This window comes from Schistocerca americana, chromosome 3 (assembly GCF_021461395.2).
Source record: "Schistocerca americana isolate TAMUIC-IGC-003095 chromosome 3, iqSchAmer2.1, whole genome shotgun sequence".
Taxonomy (NCBI): Eukaryota; Metazoa; Arthropoda; class Insecta; order Orthoptera; family Acrididae; genus Schistocerca; species Schistocerca americana.
Window position 1 is genome coordinate 522,997,341 of NC_060121.1, and position 15,110 is coordinate 523,012,450.

At 39.8% G+C, this 15,110-nt stretch overlaps 1 protein-coding gene across 1 annotated transcript; it reads right to left on the bottom strand.

The window, feature by feature from the left end:
• Positions 1–3,714: 3,714 nt before the first annotated feature.
• Positions 3,715–7,040, bottom strand: LOC124606177 (cuticle protein 38-like). The gene is made up of 2 exons (XM_047138144.1): positions 7,007–7,040; positions 3,715–4,020 (listed from the first exon to the last, which is right to left on the bottom strand). The coding sequence occupies exons 1-2, from the start codon at positions 7,016–7,018 to the stop codon at positions 3,715–3,717; spliced, it is 318 nt and encodes a 105-aa protein (XP_046994100.1). The 5' UTR covers positions 7,019–7,040.
• Between the last annotated feature and the right edge of the window lie 8,070 nt (positions 7,041–15,110).

Below are 15,110 nucleotides of genomic sequence, written 5' to 3' on the forward strand. Positions count from 1 at the left end.
ACGTGAGACAACTTCCTCTCCTTCTACCAGCAGTTTATCGCAGTTCGCTGGAGCACCAAAGGGTACCTGGCGACTGGAAAAAAGCCCAGATCGCTGCCGTTTCCAACAAGGTCCGTAGGACAGACGCACATAATTACGCCCGTATCGTTGACGTCAGCCTGTTGTAGAATAATGTAACATGTTCTGTGGTCAAGAACAATGTCGGTTTTGGAGAACGAAAATCTGCTTTATAAACATCAACATGGATTCCACAAACAGAGATCTTGCGAATCCTCAGCTTGCTCTGTTCCTCCACGAGGTTCGTAGCACTCTACACAACGGCGCTCGGGTTGATGCGGTGTTCCTTGACTTCAGGAAGAAATTTGAAACCAATCCGCACTGCCGCTCAGAGAAGAAAAAAAAAAAAAAACGAGCTTACCGATTATAGGATCAGATTTTCGACTGGATTCAAGACTTCCTTGGCGGTAGAACTCAACATGTTGCTCTTAACGGAACAGAGTCGAAAAATATATTGGTAGTTTCGGGAGTACGCGAGGAAGTTTGGCAGGACCGTTACTGTTTACAGTGGATGTAAATGGTCTGGTAGAAATCGTCGGGAACTCTTTAAGACTTTTCACAATGATCAGATTGTCAATAAGAAAAGAGTAACGCCAGAAGGCAGTATCGATTTGCGGAAATACCTACAGAGGATTGATGAATGGTGCAGGCTCTCTCAGCTGACCATGAACGTAAACAAATGCAAGATACTGCGCATACATAGGAAAAAAACCCACTTCTGTACAGATACACTACTATTGGAAACAATATCTACTGCAAAATGTGTAGGGGTAACTTGAGTATTGTTCACCTCCACCTCTCTGGGGCTCTTATCAGGTAGAGCTGATAGGAGAGAGAGAGGAAAATGAAGGAAGAGCGCCACTTTTCGCCATGGGATCGTTTAGTCAGCGCGGGAACGTTACAGAGATGCTCAACAAACTCCAGCGGCAGACGCTGCAAGAGAGGTGGTGTGAGTCGCAGTGAGCTGTGTTACTGAAATTTCGAGAGAATACTTTTCCTGAAGAGTCGGACAACATATTCCTTCGAAATGCATCTCCCGTAATGACTACGATGAGATAATTCGATAAATTAGAGCTTATACTGAGACTTACTGACAATCAATCTTTGCAATCTCAAGTGGGAAAGGGGAGGCGGATCAGTTAGTCAGAAGTGTTCTCCGCCATATACCGTTAGATGGCATATGGAGTATTGATGCAGGTGAAGAGTAGCGTCGTTTGGTCTCCGGTCGATTATTACAGAATAATTGCATTTCGTTTGATTTGGAGTGCATTGTATTGCTGTGAAAGTATATATACAGTATTTTATGTATCGACTGTGTGACTTGTGTAGAAGGAAACTCATCTACTGCCTTGCCACACTATATTGCACTTGGCGGCCCATGGCCATTACAGAAAACATGTGGTGATGTTACAGTAAATAACTACAGTGGCGACTGAAGAAAATGCATCGCACTGTGAATACTGTCAGAACATTTGTGAATGTACTATCAAGCGGTTCACCGTGTTCTCAGAAAATATCAAGTTAAAAAATCATGATAAGTTGACAGAAGCGTCCTCGCAAGTGCAGTCGCGTTGTGGTCTACTAATACATCTTCGAACAGAGAGCGACGAAAACGAACACATAAACTTATTCCATTCACTCGTGATACTTTTTTTTTACATTGCATTCTTTTCCTGCAAGGGTCACTTGTCGTCCTACCTTGCTCTCTCCATTTCTGTCATCATCGGCTAGTTTCTTGAGCTTTTCCGTTTTCAAATGCAATGTGATGTAGTGTTCTCGGTCAAAAATATCATGTTGTGCTTAAATTAATTGTCTTTGTCATTAAATAATTATGAAAGTAATTTTCCGTTGCAGCTACATACCAATGTTTGTGTTATCTGCCGCGTAATTCGTCTCATCGTAATTGTTACAAAGCAGTCGTTGAATTACTGTAAATTAAATGCGTTCTCTACCCCTCTTATTTGTATGTCATTTTTTCAATAAAACACCTAATTACGACATATTAACGTTTACATATGTCTTTGTAAATAAACGCAAGTCCCTGAAAAATCAGACAGTAAGAAAGAATAAAAAGTAAATGATCAATTTTTGAAAGAGCCTAATGCTTCTTTTGTCATGAGATACTTAAAATTAAAACTCAGTGAAGTTCATTCAATTAAAACCTGAAGAAAATCTCTCTCTTGAGTTAAAACTTGACAGCTGAAGGAATTCGTGGCCGTGCTGTTCCATCTCAGCATTGCAAAGGGCTTATATGTAAGCGCATTCTCTCTTTCTTTATGGCCGAATATTAAAGTTCTTAAGGATACAGATAGAATAAATAAATGAATAGTTGTACTAGTAAGTACTAGAACGCTGTGCTCCTATATATTTAGATACATATCTCTTTATATTTTCGATTCTTCCACAATTTGTCATGCGGTGTTGCGATTCGATATTTGAATTCCAAGAGCTCTGATTTGTCGATGCTCATTCTCTAATCTGACTAGGTAGAGGTTAACCATATCAGGCTTTGGGATTGGAAATTGGTTTGATCTTGCCAGAGTTCCTGTTCTGCTTGATTTTGCTGTATCGCCGTTCTCAGTATAATATGAAGTCTTCCCTGAAATTACTGCCATACTCTGTAGACTGTACAGCATGTAAATTTCTGCGTCAATTTGTCATCTTTGTTGCATTTTCCAACAGTTGGGCAAGTAGGTGAATAGTACATGGCCTACCTCGTGCTGCAAGGATTATATTGACAATCTTGTACTGTGTTATAAGTACAATAATACCTACTTTACTCTTCAGCATCAACTTTGCATTCAGTAATACTGGGTTTTATATCGAGTTTGTGTTTTCTATCAGTTTTATTTGCTAGCTAAGACCAATACACTGATTTATGGATAGGTCCAGCAATGAAGAGTTGGCTGATACCTCGTATGCGGTTCACTGAACACATGTAAGACCAGTACAATGACGTTTTGCCTATCGGTTCCTGCAACGACACAAAGAAATCACAGGTGTTTTGTATCTGTACATGGGTACCTACGAGAAACCGCATCTTGCATTTTACAGAATTTTACACTGTTGTGAAGATATTTTCACAGAAAAAAAGGTAGTTGTGGTAAGGAACCAAATAAATCGGAATTGCATTATTACTCTAAATGGAACCACCTGCGACCAAGTTTCCTAATACTAAAATTTCAGAAAATTACCCTAAAAATCATCTAAATTTCAGATTCGACACGTACAGAGCAGCTACCAAGTCATTACGTCATGTTTCCACATGCCCGTTGAGTACTCTAGGATCATTGCGTTGTATCGTATTATCTGTGTGTCCATAGTTACTGCCTGAACTGCTTAACCATCATTAGCTTCCAATACAGATAAATATTCAACATAGCAGTCTTTCTACAGTACTGGGTGACTGCGCCACTTACGTGATTTCGCCGCCTACCTCCTGAAGTTTGTTGTTTCCTGTTCGAGGTTTCACGATTTATATTAGCTTAAGAAGTAACAGTGTTTTACCATTGCTTAACTACGATTTAGGACAACTACAGGACTGGAGTAATGGAAAGAAGGAATAGCGAAGCATATATTAAATATATTCTGTTTATGATGTCTTTATTAAATAACGATGAGTCAGAATGAATGATACATCACTGACATTTGCCCTTCTCAGTGCACCTTGAGGATGGGAGCAGCGACAGCAGGGGCGGCGTAGGCCAGAGGGGCGTGGACAGCGGGGGCGGCATAGGCCACGGGGGCAGCGTAGGCCACGGGGGCGGCAGCGACGGCGGGGGCGGCCAGGACGCGGGCCGTCTGCGAGATCCTGTACGTGTTGGCGATGGAGGAGGCGGCGGGCGCCACGGCCACGGGGGCGTGGGCCACAGCCACGGCGGGGGCGGCCACGGCAACAGCGGGGGCGGCGTAGCCTCCCAGGTAGCCGGCGTGGGCGGCGGCCACGGCGCACAGAAGGATCACCTGCGACAACGCGTATTTCAGAGCTCGACAGGAGGCCGTGTTGGCAGTGGTTGCAAGAGGAGCTATTCACTTGCAACATGGTGGGACTAGAGCTACAAATACATGAAGATAGTCGTCTGTGTAGAGGGAAGCCAATCAAAATAAATCGATTGATACGCGACCTCGGCTGTGATCTGTGCATTACATCACCAAAATTGAATGTCTTGATTATGAATGACAATTACTGTAAGAGGCAAGAAACTGCATTGAACACAGCTGTTCAAGCTTTTATTTCGTCTACAACTGTGGATTTGTTCCAATGGTATCAGAAAGGAGAATTAGAGGCAGTAACCTTAAATAAAGATAATGTGCACCACACAACTGAGGTAAGTTACTCGATAGAAGAGGGATGAAGTAAATTAAGTAAAATGTAAGTAGGCCTGCTGAATACAGAATTTACAATTTCTTATATATATAACAAGTTATCTATACTGTTTTTTATGGTTGTGTGAGTGTGGATTGGGGGTTGAGGGGTGTAAGGAACGGTGCTAGAGAAACAGAGAAAGACAAAGACATAGAGAGAGAGGGGTGGGAATGGCGGATAAAATAGAGATCAGAATATTTCTCCAGCAAAAGAAAAATCCTAAAAGTACTTTGAATACTTTCAATGTCGTAAAATTGTGACACTCTGAAATCTCTCTACTACATCATTTCATTTGGAGACTAACTAGATGATATCAGCTCCCAATTACAGAACGTGAAATGTGCTTGTCATGTTATAAGTATTGTCACCAATGGAAAACTCACTAAAAAGCAATTAAAATCATTGTTCTCCTAATAATTTTACAACCAGAACATTCCTGAGTTATTAACTTCTAGAAATGTACTTCCCGTTCATAGCGTTGTGGCTGTACGTGAATCGTGGACGAGGCAGAATACAGCTTCCAATTTTCGGGAGTGTATGAAATTATTGGCTGCGCCTACTCTTCAATACGGACAGCATTTTCTCACGGAGACTTCGCCACTAACTGTTCTAGGTCCTACAACCATCATCATAGCTACTAAGCCGCTACTGTCAATCTGTATAACTTGGCCCAAAGGACGCTTTGTAGGAAAATAAATCATCTGGTGAATAGCGGTTTTATCACTCGGATCGCATTGCATGAAATGTTTCGCCATTCCCATTTTATTATTCTGCAGAAGCATCAAGACTTAGACAAACAACAGACTGCGATCCGATCCTGACATCCTGCTTTTATATAACGCTAGCTAGCGTAAGATATCAACTGAACTCCAGGAGCAATACATACCGACACATTCCACTTGCTACACCTTGTCTTTTGTGCAATTCTTCGTTCTTGCAACTACTCCTAAACAATTTTAAAGTTAAATACTATGGAAAGATACTCAAAGAGACACCCCCCCCCCCCAACTTGATTCAACTATCCTCGCTCACAGCAGGAAAGACGAAATATCTGTCAAATTGAAATTACGTGTTAGACGGCACGAAATTTGAATTTTAGAATAAATAAAGTGGAAATCATACAACTAGCAGGTAGAGCAGAAAGCGATAAAGAACGTACCGTAGTGCACTGGCGCAGGCATTGCACTGTGCACCAAGGCTGGGTACATTAATTATGTAACTTTACTCCTTTAGGAGGTGATAGTTTGGATTCCGTAGAAATGTTGGAACACGTGAGGCAATACTGACCCTACGACTTATCTTAGAAAATAGATTAAGGAAAGGCAAACCTACGTTTCTAGCATTTGTAGGCTTAGAGAAGGCTCTTAACAATGTTGATACTTTCTTTCAAATTGTGGAAGTGGCAGGGGTAAAATATAGGGAGCGAAAGGCTATTTACAATTTGTACAGAAACCAGAAGGCAGTTATAAGAGTTCAGGGGCATGAAAGGGAAGCAGTGGTTGGGAAGGGACTGAGACAGGGTTGTAGCCTATCCCCGATGTTATTCAATCTGTATATTGAACAAGCAGTAAAGGAAACAAAAGAAAAATTCGGAGTAGGTATTAAAATCCATGGAGAAGAAATTAAAACTTTGAGGTTCGCTGATGACATTTTAATTCTGTCAGAGACAGCAAAGGGCCTGGAAGAGCAGCTGAACGAAATGGACAGTGCCTTGAAAGGAGGATATAAGATGAACATCAACAAAAGCAAAACGAGGATAATGGAATGTAGTCGAATTAAATCGAGTGATGGTGATGGTATTAGATTACGAAATGAGACGCTTAAAGTAGTAAATGAGTTATGCTATTTGGGGAGCAAAATAACTAATCATGGTCGAAATAGAGAGGATATAAAATGTAGAGTGACACTGGCAAGGAAATCGTTTCTGAAGAAGAGAAATTTGTTAACATCGAGTTCAGATTTAAGTGTCAGGAAGTAATTTCTGAAAGTATTTGTATGGAGTGTAGCCATGTATGGAAGTGAAACGTGGACGATAAATAATTTAGACAAAAAGAGAATAGAAGCTTTCGAAATGTGGTGCTCCAGAAGGATGCTGAAGATAAGATGGGTGGATCACATAAGTAATGGGGAGGTACTGAATATAATTGGGGAGAATAGAAATTTGTGGCACAACTTGACTAGAAGAAAGGATCGATTGGTAGGATACATTTTGCGGCATCAAGGGATCACCAATTTAGTATTAGAGGGTAGCGCGGAGGGTAAAAACCGTAGAGGGAGACCAAGATATGTATACACTAAGCAGATTCAGAAGGATGTAGGTTGCAGTAGGTACTGGGAGATGAAGAAGCTTGCACAGGATATAGCATGGAGAGCTGCATCAAATCAGTCTCTGGACTGAAGACCACAACAGTTTAAACTTTATGACTAATCTTCATTTGTACCGACTATTCAATAGTCTGTTGGGTGTCGTAATTTGTTCTGATAGAAAGAGTGCCATAGCAGAGGTAACAGTTGAAGAAGCAAGAGAAGGGAAGTAATGGCCTGAGTCACTCGGAAGTGTGTGTCATCGCGCAGGCAACTCACCAGCTTGTACATGTTGTGATGGGAGTTGTTGTCCGGCGAGAGCAACAGGTGCCGCAGCCAGGTTCGCCGTCGGTATATATAGCGGGCGGTAGCTGTGGGGCCTGCGAGCCACGCCCTCGTCCTCTGCCCGCGACACGGCCACAGCTCCCTCAGACGGTGCTCTTGATCCACTTTGCGCTCTGGTTCAGCGTTTGCAGATTGCGAATCCGAAGCTGACCGCCGCGGCAGACTAGGTCAGCCCACCGCGTCTGTGTTAATTTGTAACTGTACGCCCACCTTGCCCTTGGTCGCGTGCTGGGTATACCACAACCTCGTGACCGCAGAGAAGTTAGTGGGCGTTACTGATGCTAATGAGGTCTTTGGACGTGTTCTGTTGGCCATACTTGCGACATGATTGTGATGCATAAGTTGAAACGTCCCCTTTGAACAATTATACATAAGACTGTGCTTAACCTGACACACAATATTTTTAGCGCAACGCAATCTGACTTTCAAAATTTCCTACTAAAGAATGGCCCTGACAAACATTAAACTATACCTTTCACAAATCACTTACCTCACAAAAATCTTCGCTGCTCAAGCTACTGCAATACAGCGAGCGCCACTACTGCCAGCTAAATAAAGGATTCAAACTACTGAAGGCACTAACTACTGATAGGGATAGTTAGCAAATGAAAGATATTAATAGAGAACAAACAATGTATTTACCTTGATATCATCACAAGTCATAATATATATATCAGTTCATGACAAATTAGAAACCTCCGCCATCTCTCTCCCCACATCCACCACTGCTGGCGGCTCACCTCCAACTGCGCAACGCTACGCGCTGTTCACATCCAGCTGCCGCTGCCCAACACTACAATGACAGACAACAATGCAAACTAGCGACAGACTGCACACAGCACAGCCAGTGATTTTCATATTGAGCGCTACGTAACGTTGCCAATAAGAAAACATAAACAGCCTACTTACATAGCCCCCATGCTCCCCACAAAAATTTTTACAAATTGGATGGGGCAGTGGCCAATACAGATTTGAAAAAAATTTTTCATAATTACAATAACAAAGAAATCAAATGCACACACTTATTGATACAATGTTGGTCAAAAGCTAAAAATTTCTCACAGTCCATAAAGACAGTCTTGATCATTCATCACAGTGAAACTGCCGTTTCTTTTCTCAAAGTCTGAGCAGTAAAAGACAATGCACACAGAAGTAGTGGATTTCCATGCAGTCTTGAAGAAGTAGTGTTGTCCTTCCAACGGAAAGACAGTGCTGACTCTCGACATGCTGACAGGTAATGGGCCACAATGGAGCAAACCCACAGCAGAGTCATTCGAAGTTTTGATGAATATTGGTAGGTAGGTCATCACAGAGCAGACCCACTGTAGTCCTGGTAGAGATTACGGTATTGGTGGGCCACCAGAGGTGCAGACCCACTGTAGTCCTTGTAGAGATAATGGTAATGGTGGGCCACCAGAGGTGCAGACCCACTGTAGTCCTTGTAGAGATGGCCAGCAGCCATCTGTTGCGATTGTGCAGGTGCACATTCACCATCAAAGAGTCTTGCAGAGAATATAGCAAGTCCATAAACCACCACTTGTGCACTCACAAAGTTTTTGGAATTGTCCTTAGAACGAGCAATGCTGTTATCCAGTCCCTTGCTGAATCATTAACACACATGCAAACACTATCAGTCCCTACTTCTCACATATTGTCCATATACTATGACCAACAGAAACGTGTGCAGTGAAATGTAACTAACAAGTTAATAATATCATGAACTGGTGACAATTACAATTTTATAACATAAGAATACAATAACAAAGGTACAAAATACATCATTAAAGAACATAACAATACAGATAACATTTGTAGTACAGGCTTTACAAAAGAATAGATATAGACATATACATCAGTGTTACAGGAATTATGACATGAGTACATACATAGAAGATCCGAATAATTACTGAAACATCAACTTCACACATGAGCATTTAAACAGAATAAATAATGTGTAAGCATATTTATAAGGTAAATAACATATTATGAATGCCAATTATATTTGAGGATAACAGTATTCCTCATCATAGTGAATGTAGCTTAATATTAATAGAAGAAAAAATTCTATGAAACTGCACAGAGACAGGAAGAAAACAAATACACAAGGGTACACAAACATATAGTGGGATAACACAAAAGGGAAAGGATAGGGTTCGTTTTCAGTGTAACATGTGGTACTGCAGTCCAACCCAAAACTTCATATATCTTTCCTCTTATTTCATCCTTTGTTTCCACCCAAAAAATTCTATCTAAGCATGCTTTCTGTATTTATATGTTCATACATTTCTTACCTCAACATTTATTTCCAAGAAAATCCTACCTAAACCTGTTTTCTCAATGCATTTCTTTACCTATTCTCCATAGTCAGTTTCTTATATAGTCTACCCCCTCTTAAGCTAACTTAAATCTACTGAGCTCAGATGCTAAACTAAGGGACGAGGCAATGCAGCATCACATAACAATTAACACAAACAGCAATGAGAAAAAAAATGGAAATTTGCAAAGCAAGCTACAGTAAATCTAAATTAACAAGCAATGCAACATTACAACTAATATGAGCCAATGCGCAGTAAACAAAAAATTAAATCTGGCTTAGCAGAGTAACACAAATTAAAATTCAGTAACACGATGCCTGGCAAACAGCAGTATCTTATACCTAAACATGACATAGCTCAAGCAGAAAAAATAGTACACTAAAGATAACCATGCAGATAAGGGAAATGTATAATCACATCTTAATATCTATGTAATTAAAGTGGTGCACCACAAGAAGTTATTCTACCAAAAAGTTACCAATTACTTGAAAAGAAAATTATGAATGCAGTTACTAGTTCCTTCTTATTGTTCTTTCCTTTCCAAGTGCTCCTTTTTTAAAGAATGTGGATCATAAAATAATTATTTAATAGATCTGTTGACAGAAAGTGTTCACATTAGCAAATGCATTTTATTTTATAAAAGCAATGCTGCAACACAGCTGGAAAACAGATGTCAAATGAAATAAGCAACTATGAAAAGCAAAGCATAAAAATATCATTCAGTAGTCATGTGACATTTCATAAGTTAGTAGGAATTCTCTCAACTCTCATAGAAAGACGCTTGTCATAATCAGGTGTGCAGATGTAAAAATATTTCTTGTCATTTTATTAGGCATTTCAGTAAATATCGTAAATTAAGAGCTAGTGTAATCATATGTTTTCAAGTTCGACCGTGTCGTTTTTGCGATGCTTTCTCTAAAGGAATGACAATGGCCAGGATAATGGCCTTCCCTTTCCTTTTTTTTTTCTTCCTGTGCTCTGAAAGGCACGCGCTAATGACTTTTTCTCCAGGCGTCTGACACAGCTGGGTGCCCGCGACGCATTACGTGCAGGTGGTCACTTAACTTTCGTACGGAAATATTTACGACAGGAGATTCTGCTAGCAAATGATAAAAATATTTCACAGGTCAAGAATTAGCGTTGCAAATCTGTAGAAACAAAACCCTATAAATATAAGCGTCAAAAAAAATTCGTCAGCATTGTGATACATTCATGCCTGTACACACACATTTCATAACTCTTAAAGTACGATTCTTGGTTTCCAACAACCTTTTCATAAATCAGAGTCCCTAACCCCTACTCCTTATTCCTTACCTTATTACACATATACATATTCATATTCATCAACACGTCTTCAATATTTCATCATAATAGCTACATAGCATAATCAGATTCCTCATATAGCATCAGCTTATTTATCATAAACATACCTCAGCAGCATAATACACATCGTCGTCGTAAAAATAACATCATAACACCTCAGTCAAATCTCAAAATCGTCGTAGCTTCCTCCAATAATTTCAAAACCTAAAAAAATTCTCTGCTCATGTCAAAAGTGTCAGCTGCCTCAAACGTACTTTAAAAATCATGATCTCATACCAAATACATCATTCAAAGCTCTCATAGTATCACAATGATTCCGAAAAAATATGAACAGTTTACAAAGTACAGACAAAATACAGTTTCATAAGTGTGAAGTTATCCAACGGTGTAATTACGTAAACATGTGTCTCTGACGTAGTAAAAAACATGTTTATCTCTCAGTTAAATGATCAGATAGCTGTGTAATTTGTGTGTTAGAGAAATATGGTACCAATGTGTAAAGTTGTATAAGCAAATACCATATTAGCTAGGGCTCCTTGTGCTTGCCAAACACATGGTACACAAAGTAAGCGTGTACCCCCCTGAGGATTAATGTAATTATACCCTCAGGTGTTACAAATTACAGCAATGGAATGAAATGTATCACGGAAAACTTTCTTTGTAATTCAAAAATCTTTAAAAATAAATGTTTTAAGTACAAAATTAATCACTGAAATGCGTGTCCTGCAGCGCTAAATGTGCATAATCTCTGTGAAAGTGTCGTAGTTATTTTCCTCCAAAAGCTAAGTTCTGCAGAAGCCAATGTACTTACCTCATGATAAACAAAAGTGAAATGCTTTGCGTAGAGATATCTTAGTTATTACGCTTATTGTTGTGATGATGAAAGTACTGTGCTGTAACGTATTGTTGTGCTATGGAAAAGGCTGTCTCCTTGTAGCTATACCACAAAAGTTACTAATAAAACATGTTTTGATTTCCAGAAGAATTCAGAAAACTGTGCAGATATAAAACAGATACACCGCACAAGCAACATTGTAAATTGTCACTCATTAGTAGCGTCATGATAAAATCGTGTAGCTGTCACATAAACTAACCACTGTGCCGTATGGTATCTCACAGAAAGTACTTTAAATCCGGAATGTATTTTCAAGTAAACCAAAATGTTGCATTAAAATCTCATTAGCAGTACTGGTAAATGTTCTAAGTATGTGAGCCTTATAGTCGTTACGTAATCGTGCAACAAACAAGCAAGAATGTACACACACAGTAACACTGTGACGTCTGTTTACTATAACGATGCATTCGTCATTTCTGTTTAAATAAGTTCTCTTGGTTCTTGATTGGATATTTAACTTCAAACATTGTTGCATGGTAACAGTTTCTAAAGCATACTAGTAACGTGAAGTGAAACGTTTTATGGCAAAGACAAAGTTAAAAGCAGATTATCTCTCAGTAAGCGGTTTTACATGTGAAGTGTGGTGCAATCCTTTACTCTTCCTAGTACGCAGACTTTCAGCTTCAAAGCAATTTTCATGTTGTTTACATCGGTAAAGAATGCTAAATCTTTTCTCAAGGCTAGCGTCTTTGTTATTTTTCCCTGAGCCAGCGGCCGCACGCAGCTGCCTGCGGTGTGAGTCATTGTCTGTTTCTTTGTTGCCGCGCGTCGTTACTGGGATTAGGAGACCTAACTTCCACAAATTCGCCTTGCCGAGAGGGCCCAGCTCTGTTTAAAGCTCGCCAGTTCTGATGGAATTCAGGTCTGTCGTTTTGTCGGTAGTTTACACAGTTTCTTTCGTGTCGGTCACGTGGTGGAGAATTTCTCCCTGAATCGTAACTGTGCGTCGAGCTGTTGCGCCTGAATTTATTCTGCCTCCCTTGATAATAATTGTTTTGGTTTCCATATTGTCTGTTTCTATGGTTATCTCTGTCATATTCATAATTACGGAAGTGCGATCTTTCTCTGTAACTATTATTACTCTGCCAACGGTTGTCATACGGGTGGTGTCTGTTTTGGTCACGATTTGTGTTGTGAGAATAGCCTTGTCGTGTAAAGTTATTACTTCTTTCATCGCGGAATTGCGACGGATGTGACCTGTAATTGCTGTGTTCCTGGTTTCGCGTTCCGCGATTGTCAGTGTCAATTTCTAATTCTTGTAAGAGTCCCTGAAATGCTTCAATGTCGTCTTTGCAACGTCCTGCCAAAATAATATGTCGTAAATGTTCAGGCAGTTTGATTAAGCAAATGTGGATGAGTTCTGAGGGGCTGTATGGGTTTGAAAGATACTGATTCTTATGCAACATGTCTTCAAAATATTTCATAAGACTGGAAAATTCAGATTGTTCGAAACGTTTCATCATTATGATGCTATGTTTTACACGGTCTTGTGTGGCTTGAGACCAATATGCTGAGAGGAAGGCATGGTAAAACTCTCCTTCACTGTGGCAATCGTGAATTACCGATCGCATTCTTACAGCTGGTTCATTCTCTAAGTAGCCACACATAAATTCTAATCTGTGTTCCAACGACCAGTTGGGAGGAAAACAAAGAGAGAATTGATGGAGCCATGCTTGTGGATGAATGTCGTTGCCAGAATTCTTAAATGTTTTGAATTTACGTGTAGTAATGAACAGCTTATAGTCAAAATCATCATGTCGGCGAGTCGCATATCGGTCATTGTTAGGTCGTGTCGGCCGTTCCCTCTCAAAATTCGGTGCACATTCCCAATTTCTTTCATTACTTCCGAAATGCCCTGTGTTATTTTGTGTCTGTTCCGTATTTGTATGTCCCTCTTCCCGTATTGGGGCGCGAGTGTCCTCTGAAATACGTAATTCTTGTACTACTTGTGCCAACTGATCTTGCACTTCCCGGATTTCTCTTTTGTACTGTGTATTGATTTGATTTTGATTTTGTTTGAATTTTCTAATTTGTTCATACTCTTCTGTGTCAGTGAAGGCTACAGGTGTTGTGTCATTCAGATCATCATCTACCTTTGTAGATAAGTTAGTGAACTGATCTGAAAGTTCGGCTACTTTATCCGATAGTGAAATCATTTCCTCTGTATGTTTTTCTGAACCAAGTTTCAGAGTGTCCATTTGTGTTGCAATCGTGTCTACTGTGTCTTTTAAGTTTTCTTGACTTTTTGCAAGTTGCGTAACCGAATCGGTAGATGCAACTGCGTCAATTTTAGCTTGCAAGGTGTTGTGATTTTCATGAACAATAGTTTGCAGTTCTTTTATGGCTGCTTCGTGATTCTGTAATGCATTTTCATGACGCGAAAAAATAGGTTGGAAATGCTCACAAATTTGTGTTTTTACGTCGTTACAGACTTTTTGACATTTCGATTCAATGTGATGTAACTCAGCAGTTAAATCCTCACGTGTTCGTTCAAGAGTTTGCTCCAATGAGTCTAACTTTTGAAGCTTTTGCTGTGTTTGTCTCTGATTTTGTTCCATTGTGTCTAACTTTTGAAGCTTTTGCTGTGTTTGTCTCTGATTTTGTTCCATTGTGTCTAACTTTTCAAGCTTTTGCTGTGTTTGTCTCTGATTTTGTTCCATTTGTTGCATTAATTGCAATAATAATGTATTAGTGTCTGGAATCTGTTTCTCTACACTTTTCGGCAGTGCATTTGCACCGACAACATTCACATTTTGACAAGCAGAAAATGTGTCTTGACTTATTTGAGAAAACGGTGATGACCCAAAACCTGAATCTACAGTATTTGCGAAATTGTGTCCTGTCATTTCGGATTCCTGAGGCGAGCTGTTGCCGACCGATCGATCGATAATGCTTCCCTCTTCACTAATTGTTTCACTGACCGTGCCATTGTTTGCCGCCCGCTCCATTTCCCTATGCACGATTACCAAATTACTACTTTGAACATCAGTTAATTCATTACTCTGCGGCGCTAACACACTGCCTTCGTCTTCACTGTCATTTCTCAGTTTACTTTGGAGCCTAGTATTACGTTTTTCACACGCCATTATTGTCACAGTATTTCACACGACAACACAGAAAAACACAATTTGAAGAGCAAAATAAAATAACGTAGCAATGGAAATAATGTCTAGTTAATTGCAGCTGCGAAATACTTGGTGCAAATCTACATGCATGCCACAACTGTTTTACTCTACAACAATGAAAACTACAACTACAAAGGAGATTCTCTCTACAATTACGCGCTAGCAATAAACAAAAGCTACACTAAATACACAAACTACAAGAAAAAAATCAGAAGATTCCAGTGAGGTATCCTAGGCTAAGGGTCGACATATGAAACGTCCCCTTTGAACAATTATACATAAGACTGTGCTTAACCTGACACACAATATTTTTAGCGCAACGCAATCTGACTTTCAAAATTTCCTACTAAAGAATGGCCCTGACAAACATTAAACTATAC